General features: G+C 39.1%; 1 protein-coding gene across 2 annotated transcripts; it reads right to left on the bottom strand.

The window, feature by feature from the left end:
* Window positions 1-912: 912 nt before the first annotated feature.
* RAB23 (RAB23, member RAS oncogene family) lies at window positions 913-14,698 on the bottom strand. Of its 2 annotated transcripts, XR_007629072.1 has the most exons (8): window positions 14,556-14,698; window positions 12,134-12,335; window positions 11,234-11,319; window positions 9,297-9,453; window positions 7,709-7,791; window positions 6,364-6,456; window positions 5,306-5,526; window positions 913-3,820 (listed from the first exon to the last, which is right to left on the bottom strand). XR_007629072.1 is itself a non-coding variant. In XM_050316322.1 (7 exons), the coding sequence occupies exons 2-7, from the start codon at window positions 12,286-12,288 to the stop codon at window positions 5,387-5,389; spliced, it is 714 nt and encodes a 237-aa protein (XP_050172279.1). In that variant the 5' UTR covers window positions 12,289-12,335; window positions 14,556-14,698; the 3' UTR covers window positions 913-5,386. The 2 variants fall into 2 exon arrangements, 1 of the variants encoding a protein (XP_050172279.1); XM_050316322.1 differs by having other exon boundaries at window positions 913-5,526.
* Window positions 14,699-15,078: the final 380 nt, after the last annotated feature.

Raw genomic sequence — 15,078 nt, 5'->3', positions numbered from 1 at the left:
TAATACACAGCATGAGTTTTATCAGAAATCATGCTGTGCAATAGTTAAGTTGAACACAGCTTCTTGTTGCTTAGAATATTCCTTCAATATTTGGGGTTTTTAAGGCCATATAGGGTTATTCAGGCAAAAAGCATTGAGCTTTGTTTTCTTTCTTAGGTGCTCACAGTTGTACCACTAGCTAAAGGAATTTTTATTTTTTATAGCACTTGTGCTATCATAAAATAGTTGGGTTAGAAGGCACCTATAAAAGTCATCAAGTCCAATGCCTCTGTAATGAGTTTTAACACATTGCCAGTTAATCCTTATTGGGGTGTTAAGCAAGCAAATTGTTTTTCTGTGTGCAAAACCACGTGCAAGAGGAAGCAGGAGTGTGTTAGTTCTGATGTTCCTCAGATATCTGGTTAAAGAGCCAGACACAGATGCTGCCTCGTGTTTTAGTAAAAAAAAAAAAAAGAAAAAAACCAAAACAACATAACCCCCCCATATAACATATTTACCTGTTTCTTTTCAGAAAATGCATCAGGTATCTTTAATACATTAATAATAATTTAATGCCACTTCATTGTCTACAACCATTGACTTAAACCCTGTCACTGTATTGGCCAGACCAATCATGAAAAGAAAAATGACCAGAAAGAGCAGAACAGAATCCATATTTTGTATTTCAACCCCAGGTGAAGAAATCAGAGGCAGGAGCTCAGCATTTGTATTAGACTGGAGTGCCCATACTTGTTGCTTTGAGGATATCTCATATGCTGCCTTGCATCCCAACTGTTGGCAACACACGGACTGGAATCAGGCACACAAATTGCTCCATCAGATTGAGGTTGCACAGCTACAGGGTTATAGCAATTTTTTGAAATTTAATATACTGACAATTTAATATAACCACAAAAGTAACAGACCAAACAGTAAGCAAACAAACATGTTTTAAGTTGCACAATGCAACGAGTGTCACTTACAAGAGAACAGCAGAATTAACTTGTAGGGATTTTACGGGAATGGCATACACAGAATACTCAGTTTTAAACACTGATTTTTCTACTTGAGGATCTATGGTATGTTGACCTTTTTTTTCTAAAAATCTGTTACATTTACTTGAGATCATGATGGTGATAAAACCAGTTACATGCATTATCTGTTTTAGCCACTCACATTTAAGTAATTTATTAGTAAGATACATCTTTATCCTTGCAATGAGGGTGGTATTTCTCCTGGTCCAGATTAATTTTTTGGACCAACTTGAGTCAGTTCAGCAGAACTGATGAACTATTTATCAGTATTACCCTACTACTAGAAACCTGAGAATGAGCCTAGTTCAGTACTAGGACTCACCTGGCTTTGAGATGACTCCTATATAAGACTTCAACATGGAACATTAAGAAGCTTCTCTTATTCCATTATACCTTCTTTCACCTTTAATCTAAGCATTGCTATGTTTGTCATTTTGTAATTTTGATTACCTGTTTGCATGCCGTATTTAACAGAAGTATATTCTTCTGTCAATATTATTTGTGCATTAGAAAGAAAATACACACAGCTGTTGCTTCCTACAAAAAGATGGCAAGGTCGTGTTGATGAATTCAAGTCTGTTGGACCATCCTCGCTCTCTTAAGTTTGCTACAGTTAGTGTTCAGGTATTGCATCTTCAACCCAAGGTCTATGACTACAGTGAGGAAAGCAGTAGGGGCTCAGGTACCGTCACTGGACTCTGAGCAGCACGTGTGTTATCTTGCTGCATGACAGAACTCCCACACAGGGTCTGCAAATCATGAATGCAGATCATTCATTCTGTTGTTACGTGGCAGCTCTCAACCTGAAGGGGTGAGTTAACAGGTTCAAAGCACAGGCTCACTGAGTCTTACAGTGTACCCCTGCGTAACTCCCAGAGAGTGCTGCCTGTTCAGCTCCTCAGTGCCCTTTAGTTTAACGTACCTCTGCAGATGTGATGCAAAACTACGTGTCAGATACACTGCAGCCCAGTAATGAAGAAAATAAGAGGTCAAATTTTACTGAAGCATAAGAAAATTAAACAGGAAGACAGACAGTGTGGTAATTCAGGCATTTTGACTACAAAAGGTAAGTTTTCCCTTTAATACTGAAAATAAGAAAGCTCCAAAATTGTCTTAAGTGGAATATTTAATTTTCTTTTTTAAATTAACCACACACACACAAGCATAAAAATCTTAGTGTGATCACTCTTACAACTTTGAGGTTTGTTATTTCCAGTTGGAAATACATCCCTAGCATTACCGCTTTGCATCTAACGATGTCCCACGTACTGGGAGAACACCCATTCACTGAATGGATACAACACAGGAGTGACAGAGCTGTAATGTCATTGATGCTCTTTAGTGAATCTTTATTTCACTAAGGCATTAACAACTACTGAAGCTTTCTGCTAATGGCAGAGTTATCAGCCAAAAGCAAAGAATTTAGGCAAGATTCAGATAATACAGCCAATGAACTGTTCAAGAGGTATAAACATATATAGGAGTGCTATGAACATGAGTCTCACACAACAAAACACTGTGTCTTGTGGCAGGAGCATCTGTTGCTTCTTAATCGAGGCTGCCACGGGCACAACAGAGCTACATCATCACTACATCTTCCCATGCAGTCACAGGGATGCACAGAGAAGGCTCTGCACCTGTAGGTTTTGCTCACTAAAACATATGATATTTTAATAAAAACACCTTGAGTGAAGAATGGAGCAATGGTTGTAATAAAAATTATTCACGTGGGACAACACAAGTGCTAAAACGTTTAGGCACATCTCTTCATCCAAAAGGCAAAAGTTATGCCACTGAAGAGTGTTGTGAATACCTAAGGGTTCCTGCAATATGCACGTCATCTGGTTTATACCTACACACTAACCCCAGTAGGATATAGAACCAAAATTTGCAAGCAGCGTATATGCAGAGCACTTTGCAGACAAATGCTAATTTGGACAGTCTCCATTTCAGTTGTATTGGAGAATAAACACTGCAAAGTCACAACAAAGAAAGAGCTACTTTAGATTTAAAGGGGATTTAGATTTATGGCAATGAAATTAAAATTCACTGTTACCCAATGCTGCGAATAACTATTCCTGCACTAAAGTATATGTACTACATTTCAACATATCCTAAATTTATCAAGTCTCTCAAGTCCCTACCTATGAAAATTTCTGCTGAGTTTTCAGTCCTTAAAACAGTGATTTATAGTGACAGACTTTAAATACAAAAATCTATGTTAATAGCACAGTGTTACAGTACGGTATGTAATAGTACAAATGGTCATTATACGTAATAAAGACTTCAGTATGCTGTACAAAGTCAAGGCAAAAAAAGATGTTTCAGACACTTTATGGTTTTGTTTCTTTTTCAAGAAAAATTAATTAAAAATGTAAAACTAGCAACAGACAATGAAAAGTTTCCATATTAAAAACAGTTGTCAAAATTCTTAATGCATACACTCTACCCTAAGTTGTAAGGTGGCCCCATGATGTTCAACCATCTTATCCCAAGTACCATACTTCTTAAATTGTTAAGAATTTGACTCCACTTATACATACAGTGATGAAATGCACTTGTTAAAAAATAAAGGTCTTTATCCAAGAGAAAATACAGGAAACATTACAGTGAAGAGCACACGGTTTCGCTGCAATAGCAAAAGGGATGGAGTAACTTGAAGGCCGCCTTCTGGCCAGCAACAGGAGATCTCTAACAGCTGGTCAAAGAAACAACTGGACTTGGTAGAAAGGCTAATACAGTAAACAGAAAATACAGAGTTCAGAGATCTTTAGTGTTTGTGCATAACTTGCCACCCATTTCTCTCCCTGCAGACAGTGGGAAAAAGAATACATTTCAGTTTTCATACTCAATGACTTAGAAACAAAGTCACTCAAGCTCTCTACATGAATTCACATAGTGAAAAGTCCTTCCTTCAAAAATATACAAGATCACTCATTTTCATTCTCATATACCATTTAAAAAACTATTAAAACTCTGATTTTTTTTAAGCAGCATATTTTGCATTTGTCACTGGCAGGCTTGTAGAAATCTTAGAAAGTTAAAATTATATCATACCATACAAAAACATGTAAACAAAATGGATAGTTTTTAAAAGGCATGCATGCTCTTGAAGAGGATTATAAAGTGTTTATATTTGCTAAATAAAAGGTATCTTGCTTAGCATTTTTAAAAGCACCGTAGTGATTTAGGAGCCTAAGCCCAAATAACTTTAAATTAGATTTGGGCTCCTAAACATCTAAATAAATTCTGTAAAATTACTGAAGCACTCTGAAAATTTTTTGCCATGTCTCTGATCTTGCAGAATTAGATTTCCTTAACCAGCAGCTAGCTTTGAATCTGAGACAACATTCAAGAATGTCTCATTAATATAATCAGCTGCAAGTTTTTGGATCCTCCATAACTTAGTTCATGGTATTTACGAAAAAGTTTTCTATTAAGACAAATACTTTGTGACATCACTTTGCAAGTTCCTTTTTCACAGACAACACAGGATATAACAATCAAATTTGAACAAGAGTATGATTGTATGCTCCTTCTGAGTAGCTATTAGTGTCATTTGTTCAACCTGTTAAGACTGAGAAAAACCGACTCACAAAACATCTGTAGCATAGCATTAGGTAAAAAAGAGCATTTTTGGCACCATACATTTTTAAATCTAAGCTTTTAGGCCCAAAGTATAGCAAGTTCAATGTACCCAGTGGCAGCTGGGAAAGCCTCATCTGAAATGCAACATTTTTAAAGGACAGCTGGAAGATGCTATTTTATGATCATTAGCTGATCTCCAAGTAATGCACACTGGAACCAAGCCTAAATATTCATCCCAAACGTTGACATATATACCTTAGAACACATATATATATAATGCAAGGATCTTGTACACACAGAATTGCCAGAATCCATATTGATATGGTCAGGGATAAAACGCAGTTGTGTCTTTTTTTTCTTCATTTATCTTCTTAGTGTCCTGACTAACAAATTTTAACATTTTCTTTGAAATTTAGCTGCACAGTTGCTACGTTACCTTGGGCCACAGAGTTACGGTCTGTACCTATGCTTGTAAGTATTATCCTCATGTTAAATGTGCTTTGCAATTCAGCAAGACCTAGTTCATAGCTCTGTAAATAATTCCTTGAAAAAGGAAAAGCTTGCCTAATTTTTACAGTGCCCAAGGCAGCCACGGTTCTGTGTGTTGCCACCAGGTGTCTCACGTCACACAACAAACCCACGGCATCAGCAAGTTCATTTAAATCCCACAGGCACAAGATTTGCTAAAGCACTGGTAAAAATACCTCTACAGCTGGTTTTATTCTGTATTCAATTGCACAACTTCATCCAATTCACTGGGTTGCTTTATTTCCTTCAAAAGTGGTCTAAGGTATACTGCAGTTGCTAAAAGGACTTCTGTTTTTCTTGGTCCTCTGTTTGTTGGGTTTAAGGTTGATGACATCTCCACCATTAAGAGTGCTAGAATTTTGGTTGGAGTGACTTCCACCAGCTGTATTAAAAACACCTACAGAATTTAAAGACAAGAAAAGTATTTGTATTTCTTTACTTCCTGGAGCATAATACATTTAACACTTAAGAAGCAACACCTGCCAAGGCACAGTACTGCACCTCAAATGCATACGCTAGTTTTTAAAAAGCTTTATCTATTTCTGGGTCAATTTTGCAGATAAATTGGAAGCAGAGACAGCTGCAATTACTAGCCAGGCAGTATTTACAGCTGGCAGGCATCTATGTAGTTGAAGGGCAGCATATGCACTCATCTGTGTATGTTACTAACTGCACAAAGTTATGGGTAGTTGAGTAATATAATAAAAGAAAAACATGACAATTTTAAATGCAGAAACTTTGCTGATACAAAGGTAAGTAAAAGACCTGAATGAAAAGGTTTTAAGGGCTTGAAGGAAAATAAACAAACTGAGTCAGAAATGCTTTAAAGAACTACAGAACTTCAGTGTTTCCTTACAAAAGGACCTTCTGATTACATGCCAGACTCTTTCCTGTGAGTCTCATAAGTCCACACCAAGATGAGCAACACTAATTACATTTAAAAAACCAACAAGCATCCTTTCTGAAGTCTTTGCACAATCTTGTTTAAGTGAATTTAATAAAAGGACACTTGCCAAACAGTAGCTAGAAACTTTTGTACATCAGTTTGACGGTCTTGTAACTTTTAAGTCACAAAGTTATTTTACAGAAGGAAAGAGATGATATCCTAAGATAGGAAGGTAATAATTAGACCCTGATTCACCCTGTATTAGTTCCATAAGGAAAGAGATGAGAACACAAGCTTTGATGGAACAAAATACTGTTTCAGGGGTTTTCTTTATTACAGTATACATACCAATCTTGTTACTGCTTGTATGTACTAGTTCTGAATCTTCAGCTGTTTGTTGCTTGAGCTTTTGAAGATACTTATCAGCCAAATACTTAAAAACTGGAATGTTAAAAAGAAAAAAGGTACAACACAGAATGCTTAAAATCTTAATAATAATGCATTTGTATCAAAATTCTGCATAGTGGGAAAAAAGTGCATTCAGCATTGCAGGTTTAGCCCAATCTGGTGAGTGATTCTCGGCAGGCCCGTATACCTGGGCAGAATCCAGCTTAGTCCAGTGTCTGCCCAGGTCTTACAGTTTGCACTAGAGTCTTGCATGTAAGCGTCTCAATACTCCTTTAAAAAAGCTGGCACATGTATATTGCCAAAAGTTCCGGTTCACGCAACTTGGAACTTTTAAAAGTTGTGTAGGAATTTAATATATATATATTTTGTTTGCAAGAAGCCTTAAAATAATAACAGTCATGTAAAGTAAGTCTATTAATAAAACTTGGCAGCAACATTTTTCTAATTAACCAATGCTACCCTCATTTCTATTGGGGAATAAAAAGTTGACCTAGAAATCTGAAAAAATACATAACTAAAGCAGAATTTTCAGAACCTGTTCGTGTTATGATTATTTATATTTGTAATTCAACTCATGTAAAGATGCTCCAGAAGCATTTTACGTTTTCTCTTGCAGACTTTTTCTCAAGGTGAATGATGTTAATAGAGAAGAAACAGTCAGTTTACTATTAAGTTTAACTAATTAAACAAAAATAAATACATTACATATTAGAATTCATGATTATTTAAACCCACACCACAAAAGACAGAGATTGAAAATTATAATAGTACTCTTATGAAATTAAATATATGCATTAAAAAGAGGTACTTGGGAACTAAGAAAATATCATCAGGAGAAAAAAGGCTGCACAAAATGCAATCTTTTAATTTACTTTATTTAAATATAACTATGAAATAATCACTTACATCAATTATTTATGAACTTATTAACAATTACAAAATAATCTGTTCAGTAATTTGTATATTGTAATAACTGAACTTATATATACATTTTTTTTAAAAGCTCAGTGTTTACTGACAGTCATTAGGACTCAACAGCCTTAACACATTGGCACTTGTAAATATTGCAGTTATGCACTGTGGGAGGGAAGGGAAAGATGTACACAAAGAAATGGGCCTAACACACTGATACCAAGTAATTCCAGCTGTGTTTAAGGCGTGCTGCTAAGGAATATAAAAAGGATTGCCCACAGTGTGCAATGATGTGGGAAGTAACAGACGGGCTCTGAAGTAAGGGGACACAGTGCAGTGGGCAGGACAGAGGCCCCCCCGCTGCACCTCCTACCTTCAGTCACATTCAGGTCTTCCTTCACAGATGCTCGGTAGAACCTCACTTTTAGCTTTTTTGCCAGTGCTTCTGCCTCCTCACTGCACAACAGAAGACAACTTTGTAAATCCTTATCTGTTTCACTTGTCAGCATTTATTCTTATACACAAATTGCTTCACGGTAAGTTAAACATGACAAAGTGGGTCGAGAAACTCAAGACAGTCAAAAAGTACCTGATCCTTAATTTCTTTACAATATCTCCATTATAAAAAGAAGGTATTTGCACATGGAGTTTCTTAATGACCCAAAGTAACCACTTTTCAGTATTTACTGACTGCATTAAATAAAGCTTCCCAAGGGTTTGAAGGTGCCAGTGAAACCAAAAGAAAGGAGGCTGTAGAGTCAGAACTATTACCACTGCAAAGTCAAAGCAACAACAAAAAAAGTAATCATTAAGTATATCTTAACGAAGCAGTATGCTATGCAATCAGATGATGCAGAGATGAAATCAAGAATTACTTTTTTCTGTGAAAAGGAACTTTATGCTAAATTTTATGAAAAAGCTGAAGAAACATACGAATTCTTCCCTGAGAAAAGTCACATCATCAGAAAGACTACGTTACTGAGGCAGATTCTGAGTATTCTCAGCGTATTCTGAGAACCAAACCTATGTGACATACCATGAATAAAGGAGAAGTTCAAATGCAATTTTGCTTTTCCAGTGGAAAATCCTCAGTATTCTTTGCAGAGGGAGTAGAAGCTGATTTATGCCATCAATAGCAAACAGATAACAAAGCAAGCCAGTGCAGGAAACAACAAAAAAGAAGAAATAATATAATCTCTCAGGAAGATGGCAGAAATAAAGGAAGTGGAGAATGAGAAACTTCGCCATGCACTACCTTCTACATGATATGCTGTGGTAAATAAAAATTAGCGTTTGTTAAGCTGATTTTACAGCAAGAATGAAATTGGTCATCTACACAAAGGCATAATGAACCGACAATAAAACAACAAACCGCAAGAAAGATTCAGCAGCATGCAGTTTGAAAATATTACCACCTACATATTTCTATAGTTATAACATTCTGATAAAAATTAAAAAAAAACAAAGAAGAGTGAAGCAAAGAATATTAAGATGCTTTTTCAAATGGCCTGTTTAATACTCCCATCATTTTAGCATGCATTCACTACACAAGCTAGACAATGTGCCTTCACTGGTGCACAGCACAGTTTAAAAGTAGGTGTGTATTTTAATAGGAAAGTTATAGTTTTAGAATTTCTGATTTAAAAAAAATTTTAAAAGGGGCGTGAATCATATCATGGCACAACCAAACTTTTCATGTTAACCCTCTATAATTTTTGGCTTCAGAAGGTGATGTGAAGCAAACAGAAAGCTCCTAGTTTTGCAAGCAGATCTGCCCAAGTATCTCATGCATCAAAACTCATCCCGTGTGCTTCTAGGGCATGTCTGGATGCAGGGCACAGGTTGGACAACCCAGATACTCTTATGTATTCACCAGAAACTCCCACAGACTTCTGTTTTTAAAATTCATGTATACAAGGGGCACATATTGATCTTTAAAAACAGTATGATAAAACTCCTACTTCTTTATGCAAGAGTCATCAAGAAGATCAATCTTATTCTGCACAAGAACTGTGGGAATGTCTCCAACTTCGGTCACAACTTTTTCTTTCCAGGTAGGGATTGCTTTGAAGGAGTCTCTGTCGGTGGTAGAAAACACAAGAACACAAGCCTGGGCTCCTAGAAATATACAAAAAATTACAAATACAAGTAAATACAAATCAGCTGTGAAACAATAAAAAAATCCACTATAATGTATTTAAAATATGAGGGATTTTTCAAGTTTCTCCCATAAGGTGCATTTTTATCGCTAGCTTGTGCCAAACCACCGGTCATAAATTCCCCAAATGAAAATACACTGCCATATTATTTGCATTATTATGCCCACTCTTCATGATGGCTATGGGTCTGTTACCTTTAAAGCTAATTACAGCACGGTGAATATATGCAGGGGAAGGGAATAGGAGGGGATGTGGAAAGGCTGGTAGGAAGGGAAAGGGAGGTTTCTTTTATTGCTCACTGTTTTCCAGGCAGCTTAATGGAGGCCAGAAGGCAAATATTTTTCCCATACGCAGTATCTGTAAAGCACATTTCATGTTACTGTTTGTGGTACAGTAATTTGGATTTTGAAAAGCAGAAAACTTAAAAGTTTTCGGATGAAGTTGTGATTATTTCAAGTGAATTGTTTAGTAGCTTTTTGGAGAAAATAAGTGTATTTCTAATTCACGCTCATTCTATCAGAGCACTGTGATAACCCCATGGATACTGAGAAGGTACTTCCACAGCTAAAATATTAGTGTGTGGTCTTCTGACTGTCCAGTAGCCCTTGGTTGTTCTCAAGAAAATAATTTTCTTTGCACATAAACACGTGCTGAGACACTTTATTATTTATATGTGTTCAATATATTTGCTATTTAGTAAGAAAGTGTAAAAGTAATAGATAGCTAATGTTTTAAGACTGTAGTATAATCTTGTGGTGAATATCTCAGATTATTACATATAGCATGAAAAGTTCTTAATCAGTATGAATTTTTTTTATCTGTGAGTTTCACCAAGTATCCCCCATCCCTGTGTTCTGTTTGTATTTCTTTGACACGAAGCACTCAAAGTTCTCTTCTTTAATCATTAATTATGAGCTACAACCAGAACTATTACCAAAAAAAAATCTATTAGTTGACAAGTTGCTTATGAAACATAAAAAGGTCAGAGGACTGTAACATCCTGAACAGCATGGCATAAATATTATTTTATCTCTAAATGAGGTGATTTTATACCATAGTAATATATTTTTCCCTGCCATCAGGCAATTAGTTTGCAAGAACTGAACAATGGAATTTTGCCAAGTCATTCATCTCTCTCACATTAAAAAAACAAAAAAGAAATATTTCAGAACCATTGTTAAATTATATGCAAAGAAAACTTAAGTCTGCAATTTGTAACTGGCTAAACAGATAAACTGCCTTTACAAGAATAATACAGTTTATTTTATGAAATAAATACATTTTGCTTATTACTCTTGTGTTAAGGTATTCAAGGCAGACTGTACTAGCAAAAGCTGTGCCTAATAAACTATCTTTCTAGGATGACTGGTAGATTTTTTTTCTCCCTTGGATTAATTACTAAGGTTTTGGAACATTTACAAACGTGTCTTACAGAAGTAGTAAAACACTTTTAGAGGGAAAATATAAATTCGCATTTGATTGTTTGAATGTCTACATTCTGCCCGGCTTCTGTGCAGATATTTGTCTCATTTCATTCCATGTTTTCTAAAGGGCACTACTATGCATCCTGCAGAAAGTGGCACATAATTAAGAAGGGATCTTGTACGAAGGGGAAAACTATTTAAGAATTGAAAAAGATGAACTAAACATTTTATAAACACATTACATTCTATGTATTTCAGAGATCTGCTGACGAAAAAGATCCAACAACTACCAAATAACAAACATGGTATTTTCACCTCTATAGTAGGCCTTGGTTATTGCATCAAATTCTTCTTGACCCGCAGTGTCCCATAACATTAGCCTGACATCTTCATCATTGACTCTGAAACAAACAGCACGGTTTTGTGATCGGTACTATAAAAGGAACAATTCAAAACAATTGACATGAAAATACTTATGTATCTACAGCATAAGTAATCCAAGTCAAATTTAACTGGATTTAAACATAATGTAACTTACTATTAATACATTCACCTTCATAACATAATATGGCAATAGTCCCTCAATTACACCATATGCTCTTTACTGAGCATATGATGTAAGTGGTCTGTATTACATTTTCCTCTTCCTTTCCTCCTCTTCCTCTACATGGAAAAATAATATAGACATCAAAACAAAACTTAGGTGCTTGAAGAATGGTCCTTTTGTCTTTTTAATGATCTTACAGAATTCATGGGATTGTCTTACTCCTCATTACCATAGTATTTTCCACTTTATCAAACATAATTGTGTATTACCTGCTTATACTGCATAAAGACATTATTTTCCACATTTTTATCTACATTGGCTAATAAATTTGTGTAATCATTTTATCATAAGCAGTTTTACTTCTTCCGCAAGAAATCATTAAAAGCAATTAAAAAAAAATAATCAACACGTGGTAGAATACAAAGGAAACTTGTCAAAGAGCTTAGTATGACAGAGGTTCCAGATTTTATTTATAATTTTAAATTCTGGATGGAGAATAAATGATACAATTTTAGCCCACACTGCAAGAGAGAAAACAACTCCCTTTACTGTACTTCAGAAACAGCAGGCTTTGTCCTCCAAATCTTTGTAAATCTCAGGATTACAACAGAAGAAAGAAAGAGAGAGAAAGGTAAAAGTCAGTAGTATGTCATCTGTTTAATACATACTGGATTTGTCTTTCCAGGAAATCTACACCAATAGTTTTCTTGTAGTCTTTTGTAAAAATTCCCTTGCAATATCGCTGAATCATACTGGACTTCCCAACAGCTCCATTTCCTACTACTACCACCTTGATGGCCACCTCCATATCTTCTTCCAACATCTTTGTGTCTCAGGCGACTCTCTGGTTTATTCAGGAAACTGTTGATTCTGCCAACGAAGTAAATAGCTATTATGTTCATAAAAATGCTGTCGATAGAAAGCAAGAGGAAAGATGATCACACACATCAGGGTGCATATAGATAGTACAATTTATTTCTGCCTCAGTCACAGACTGTTTAAATGATCTCAGACAAGTCAGTTAACTAACTTTGATTTGCCACTTATTAATTAGAAATTAACAAAAATCGGAAATAGAAAATAATTTGTTGGGCATATTGAAAAGCTATTCAAATTTTGGTGGATTTTTTTTTTTCTTATGAGGAAGAAATGGAAGCAGAGTATCACAAAATCATAGAATCATTAGGGTTGGAAAGACCTCAAAGATCATCAAGTCCAACCATTAACCCAGCATGGCCAAGTCCACCACTAAACCTTGTCTCTAAGTGTCACATGTACACATCTTTTAAATACCTCCAGGGAAGATGATGCAACCACTTCCCTAGGCAGCCTGTTCCAATGCTTGATAACCCTTGCAGTGAAGAAATTTTTCCTAATAAACCTCTGCTGGCACAACTTGAGGCCATTCCCTCTTGGCTGTCGCTAGTTGCCTGGAAAAAGATGCTGGCCCCCACCTGGCTACATCCTCCTTTCAGGTAGTTGCAGAGAGCACTAATGTCTCCCCTGAGCCTCCTTTTCTCCATGCTAAACAAGTCCAGCTCCCTCAGCCACTCCTCATAGGACTTATCTCTAAACCCTTCTCCAGCTTCGTTGCCCCTCTCTGGACTCTCTCCAGCACCTCAATGTCTTTCTTGCAGTGAGGGGTCCAGAACTGGACAAAGTACTCGAGCTGTGGCCTCACCAGTGCTAAGCACAGAGGGACAATCCCTTCCTTGGTCCTGATGACCACACTATATCTGATACAACCAGGACGCCTTTGGCCTTCTTGGCCCCTGGGCACACTGCTGGCTCATGTTCAGCTGCCTGTCAACCAGCACCCCCAGGTCCTTTTCTGTCAGGCTGCTCTCCATCCACTCTTCCCCCAGGCTGTAGCACTGCCTGGGGTTGTTGTGACCCAAGGGCAGGACCCAGCACTCAGCCTTACTGAACATCCCACAACTGGCCTCCGTCCATCAATCCAGCCTGTCCAGATCCCTCTGCAGAGCCATTCTACCCTCCAGCATATCAACACTCCCACTCAACTTGATGTAGTCTGCAAACTGACTGAGGGTGCACTAGACCCCCTCATCCAGCTGACTGACACAAATATTAAACAGGGCTGTCCTCAACATTGAGCCCTGGGGAACCCCACTAGTGACCAGATGCCAGATGGATTTACCTCCATTCACCACCACTCTCTGGGCCTCTGCCCCTCAAACACTAGTGTGCCTCCCCCAGGTTTTTTCTCTAGGGAGCCTGGTTTTATTCCTTTCCCCCTTCAAATCCAGTTTAAAACTTTCAGTAAGTCCTACTAACCCCGTCAAACATCTTTTCCCTGCTTTGAGACAGGCATAACCCATCTGTTGACAGCAGGCTTGGTGTTGTGTAGACCCACTCGTGATCAAAATCCACAAAAATTCTGCCTGTAACACCAGGCTCTGTTTCTTTCCTTTTTATTCTCTGCTACTGAAAGGACAGAAGAGAACACTGCTTGTGCTCCTGATCCCTTAACCAGTCATTCCAAGTCTCTGAAGTCTCTTTCGATTGCCTTCGGACATGCTACAACTTCACCCTTGCCTATCTGATAAAAGCTAAGTTTCCCTCGCGTTTTGCTGTGCCGGGATATCATCACAGTAACATTTCGCAATTGCAGAGTGCCAGATTTACCTCCCAAGAGGCACGTCACCCTCCTTTCGAAGGACGGGAAAATACACCCCTCTTAAAGGCTCTGCCCATGCCCCCCTGGCAGCCCGTGCTGGCAGAGCTGCGCTACCCGGCACCCTCGCTCCGCTCGCCCAGACAGGCGCCGTTTCTGGGCTGCCCTGCTTGCATTAAACGCCAGCCGACAGCCGTGTCTACCCAGTGCTTGGCAAGCCCCGTCAGCGCCGGGAGTCCGGATGGCCATTTTGGGCGAAGACGGAGAGAGCCGCCCGAGGGTCTCCGTGCAGGGACCCGCCGCCCCCTCCCGGCCCCGGCCGGGGGCCACGCCGAGGGCGGAGGCTCGGCCGCCCCGGTCCCTCCCGCGGTCCCGGCCCCGCTCCCCACCCGCTCGGCCCGGGATGCCGCGGCCGCCGCCGGGTCCGGTCCCCGCCCGCCCGCGGCCCCTCTCACCAGCCGCCTGCGGGAGCGGGCGGGCAGCGCTCCCTCCCAGGGCACGGCGGTGCAGGGGCGGAGGCGGGGGAGAGCAGACGGAGGGAAAGCGACAGGCAGCAGCTCGCTAGGGCCGACCCAACCCGGACGCACATCCCGGCTCCCCCGCCCGGAAACGCCGTCAGGACAGGGGGCGCCGCTCGGGGAGGCGCCTGCCCGCTGCCTCCGCCCCCGCGGCGCCCAGAGCCCGCGGAGTGGGGGCTGGCTGGGAGACCCCCGACCGGCTTTTGCGGTAGGGTCCTTGTCCGCCTGAGTCGGGCCTGAAGTGAGGGAAATGTTGCTTTTAAGGGGTTTTTGTTCCTGAGGACAGATACGGACAAAGCTGATCTCCCCGGTATCCGGGTGCATTCATCCCTGTCCACTCCCTATCCGCCGACCTTCTTCACCTCATCCTTCACGGAAAACAGTGTGATCAGGACTTTCCTCAGGATATCACTGAGGGCAGCTGCCGTTCCTGTGCAGCTTTTTTTTGACCAAGGTGTGC

This window comes from Myiozetetes cayanensis, unplaced genomic scaffold (assembly GCF_022539395.1).
Source record: "Myiozetetes cayanensis isolate MyiCay16 unplaced genomic scaffold, myiCay2020 scf2-11, whole genome shotgun sequence".
NCBI lineage: Eukaryota > Metazoa > Chordata > Aves > Passeriformes > Tyrannidae > Myiozetetes > Myiozetetes cayanensis.
Note: the sequence above shows the minus strand (reverse complement) of the source record. Positions and strands in the feature narration are given on the sequence as shown.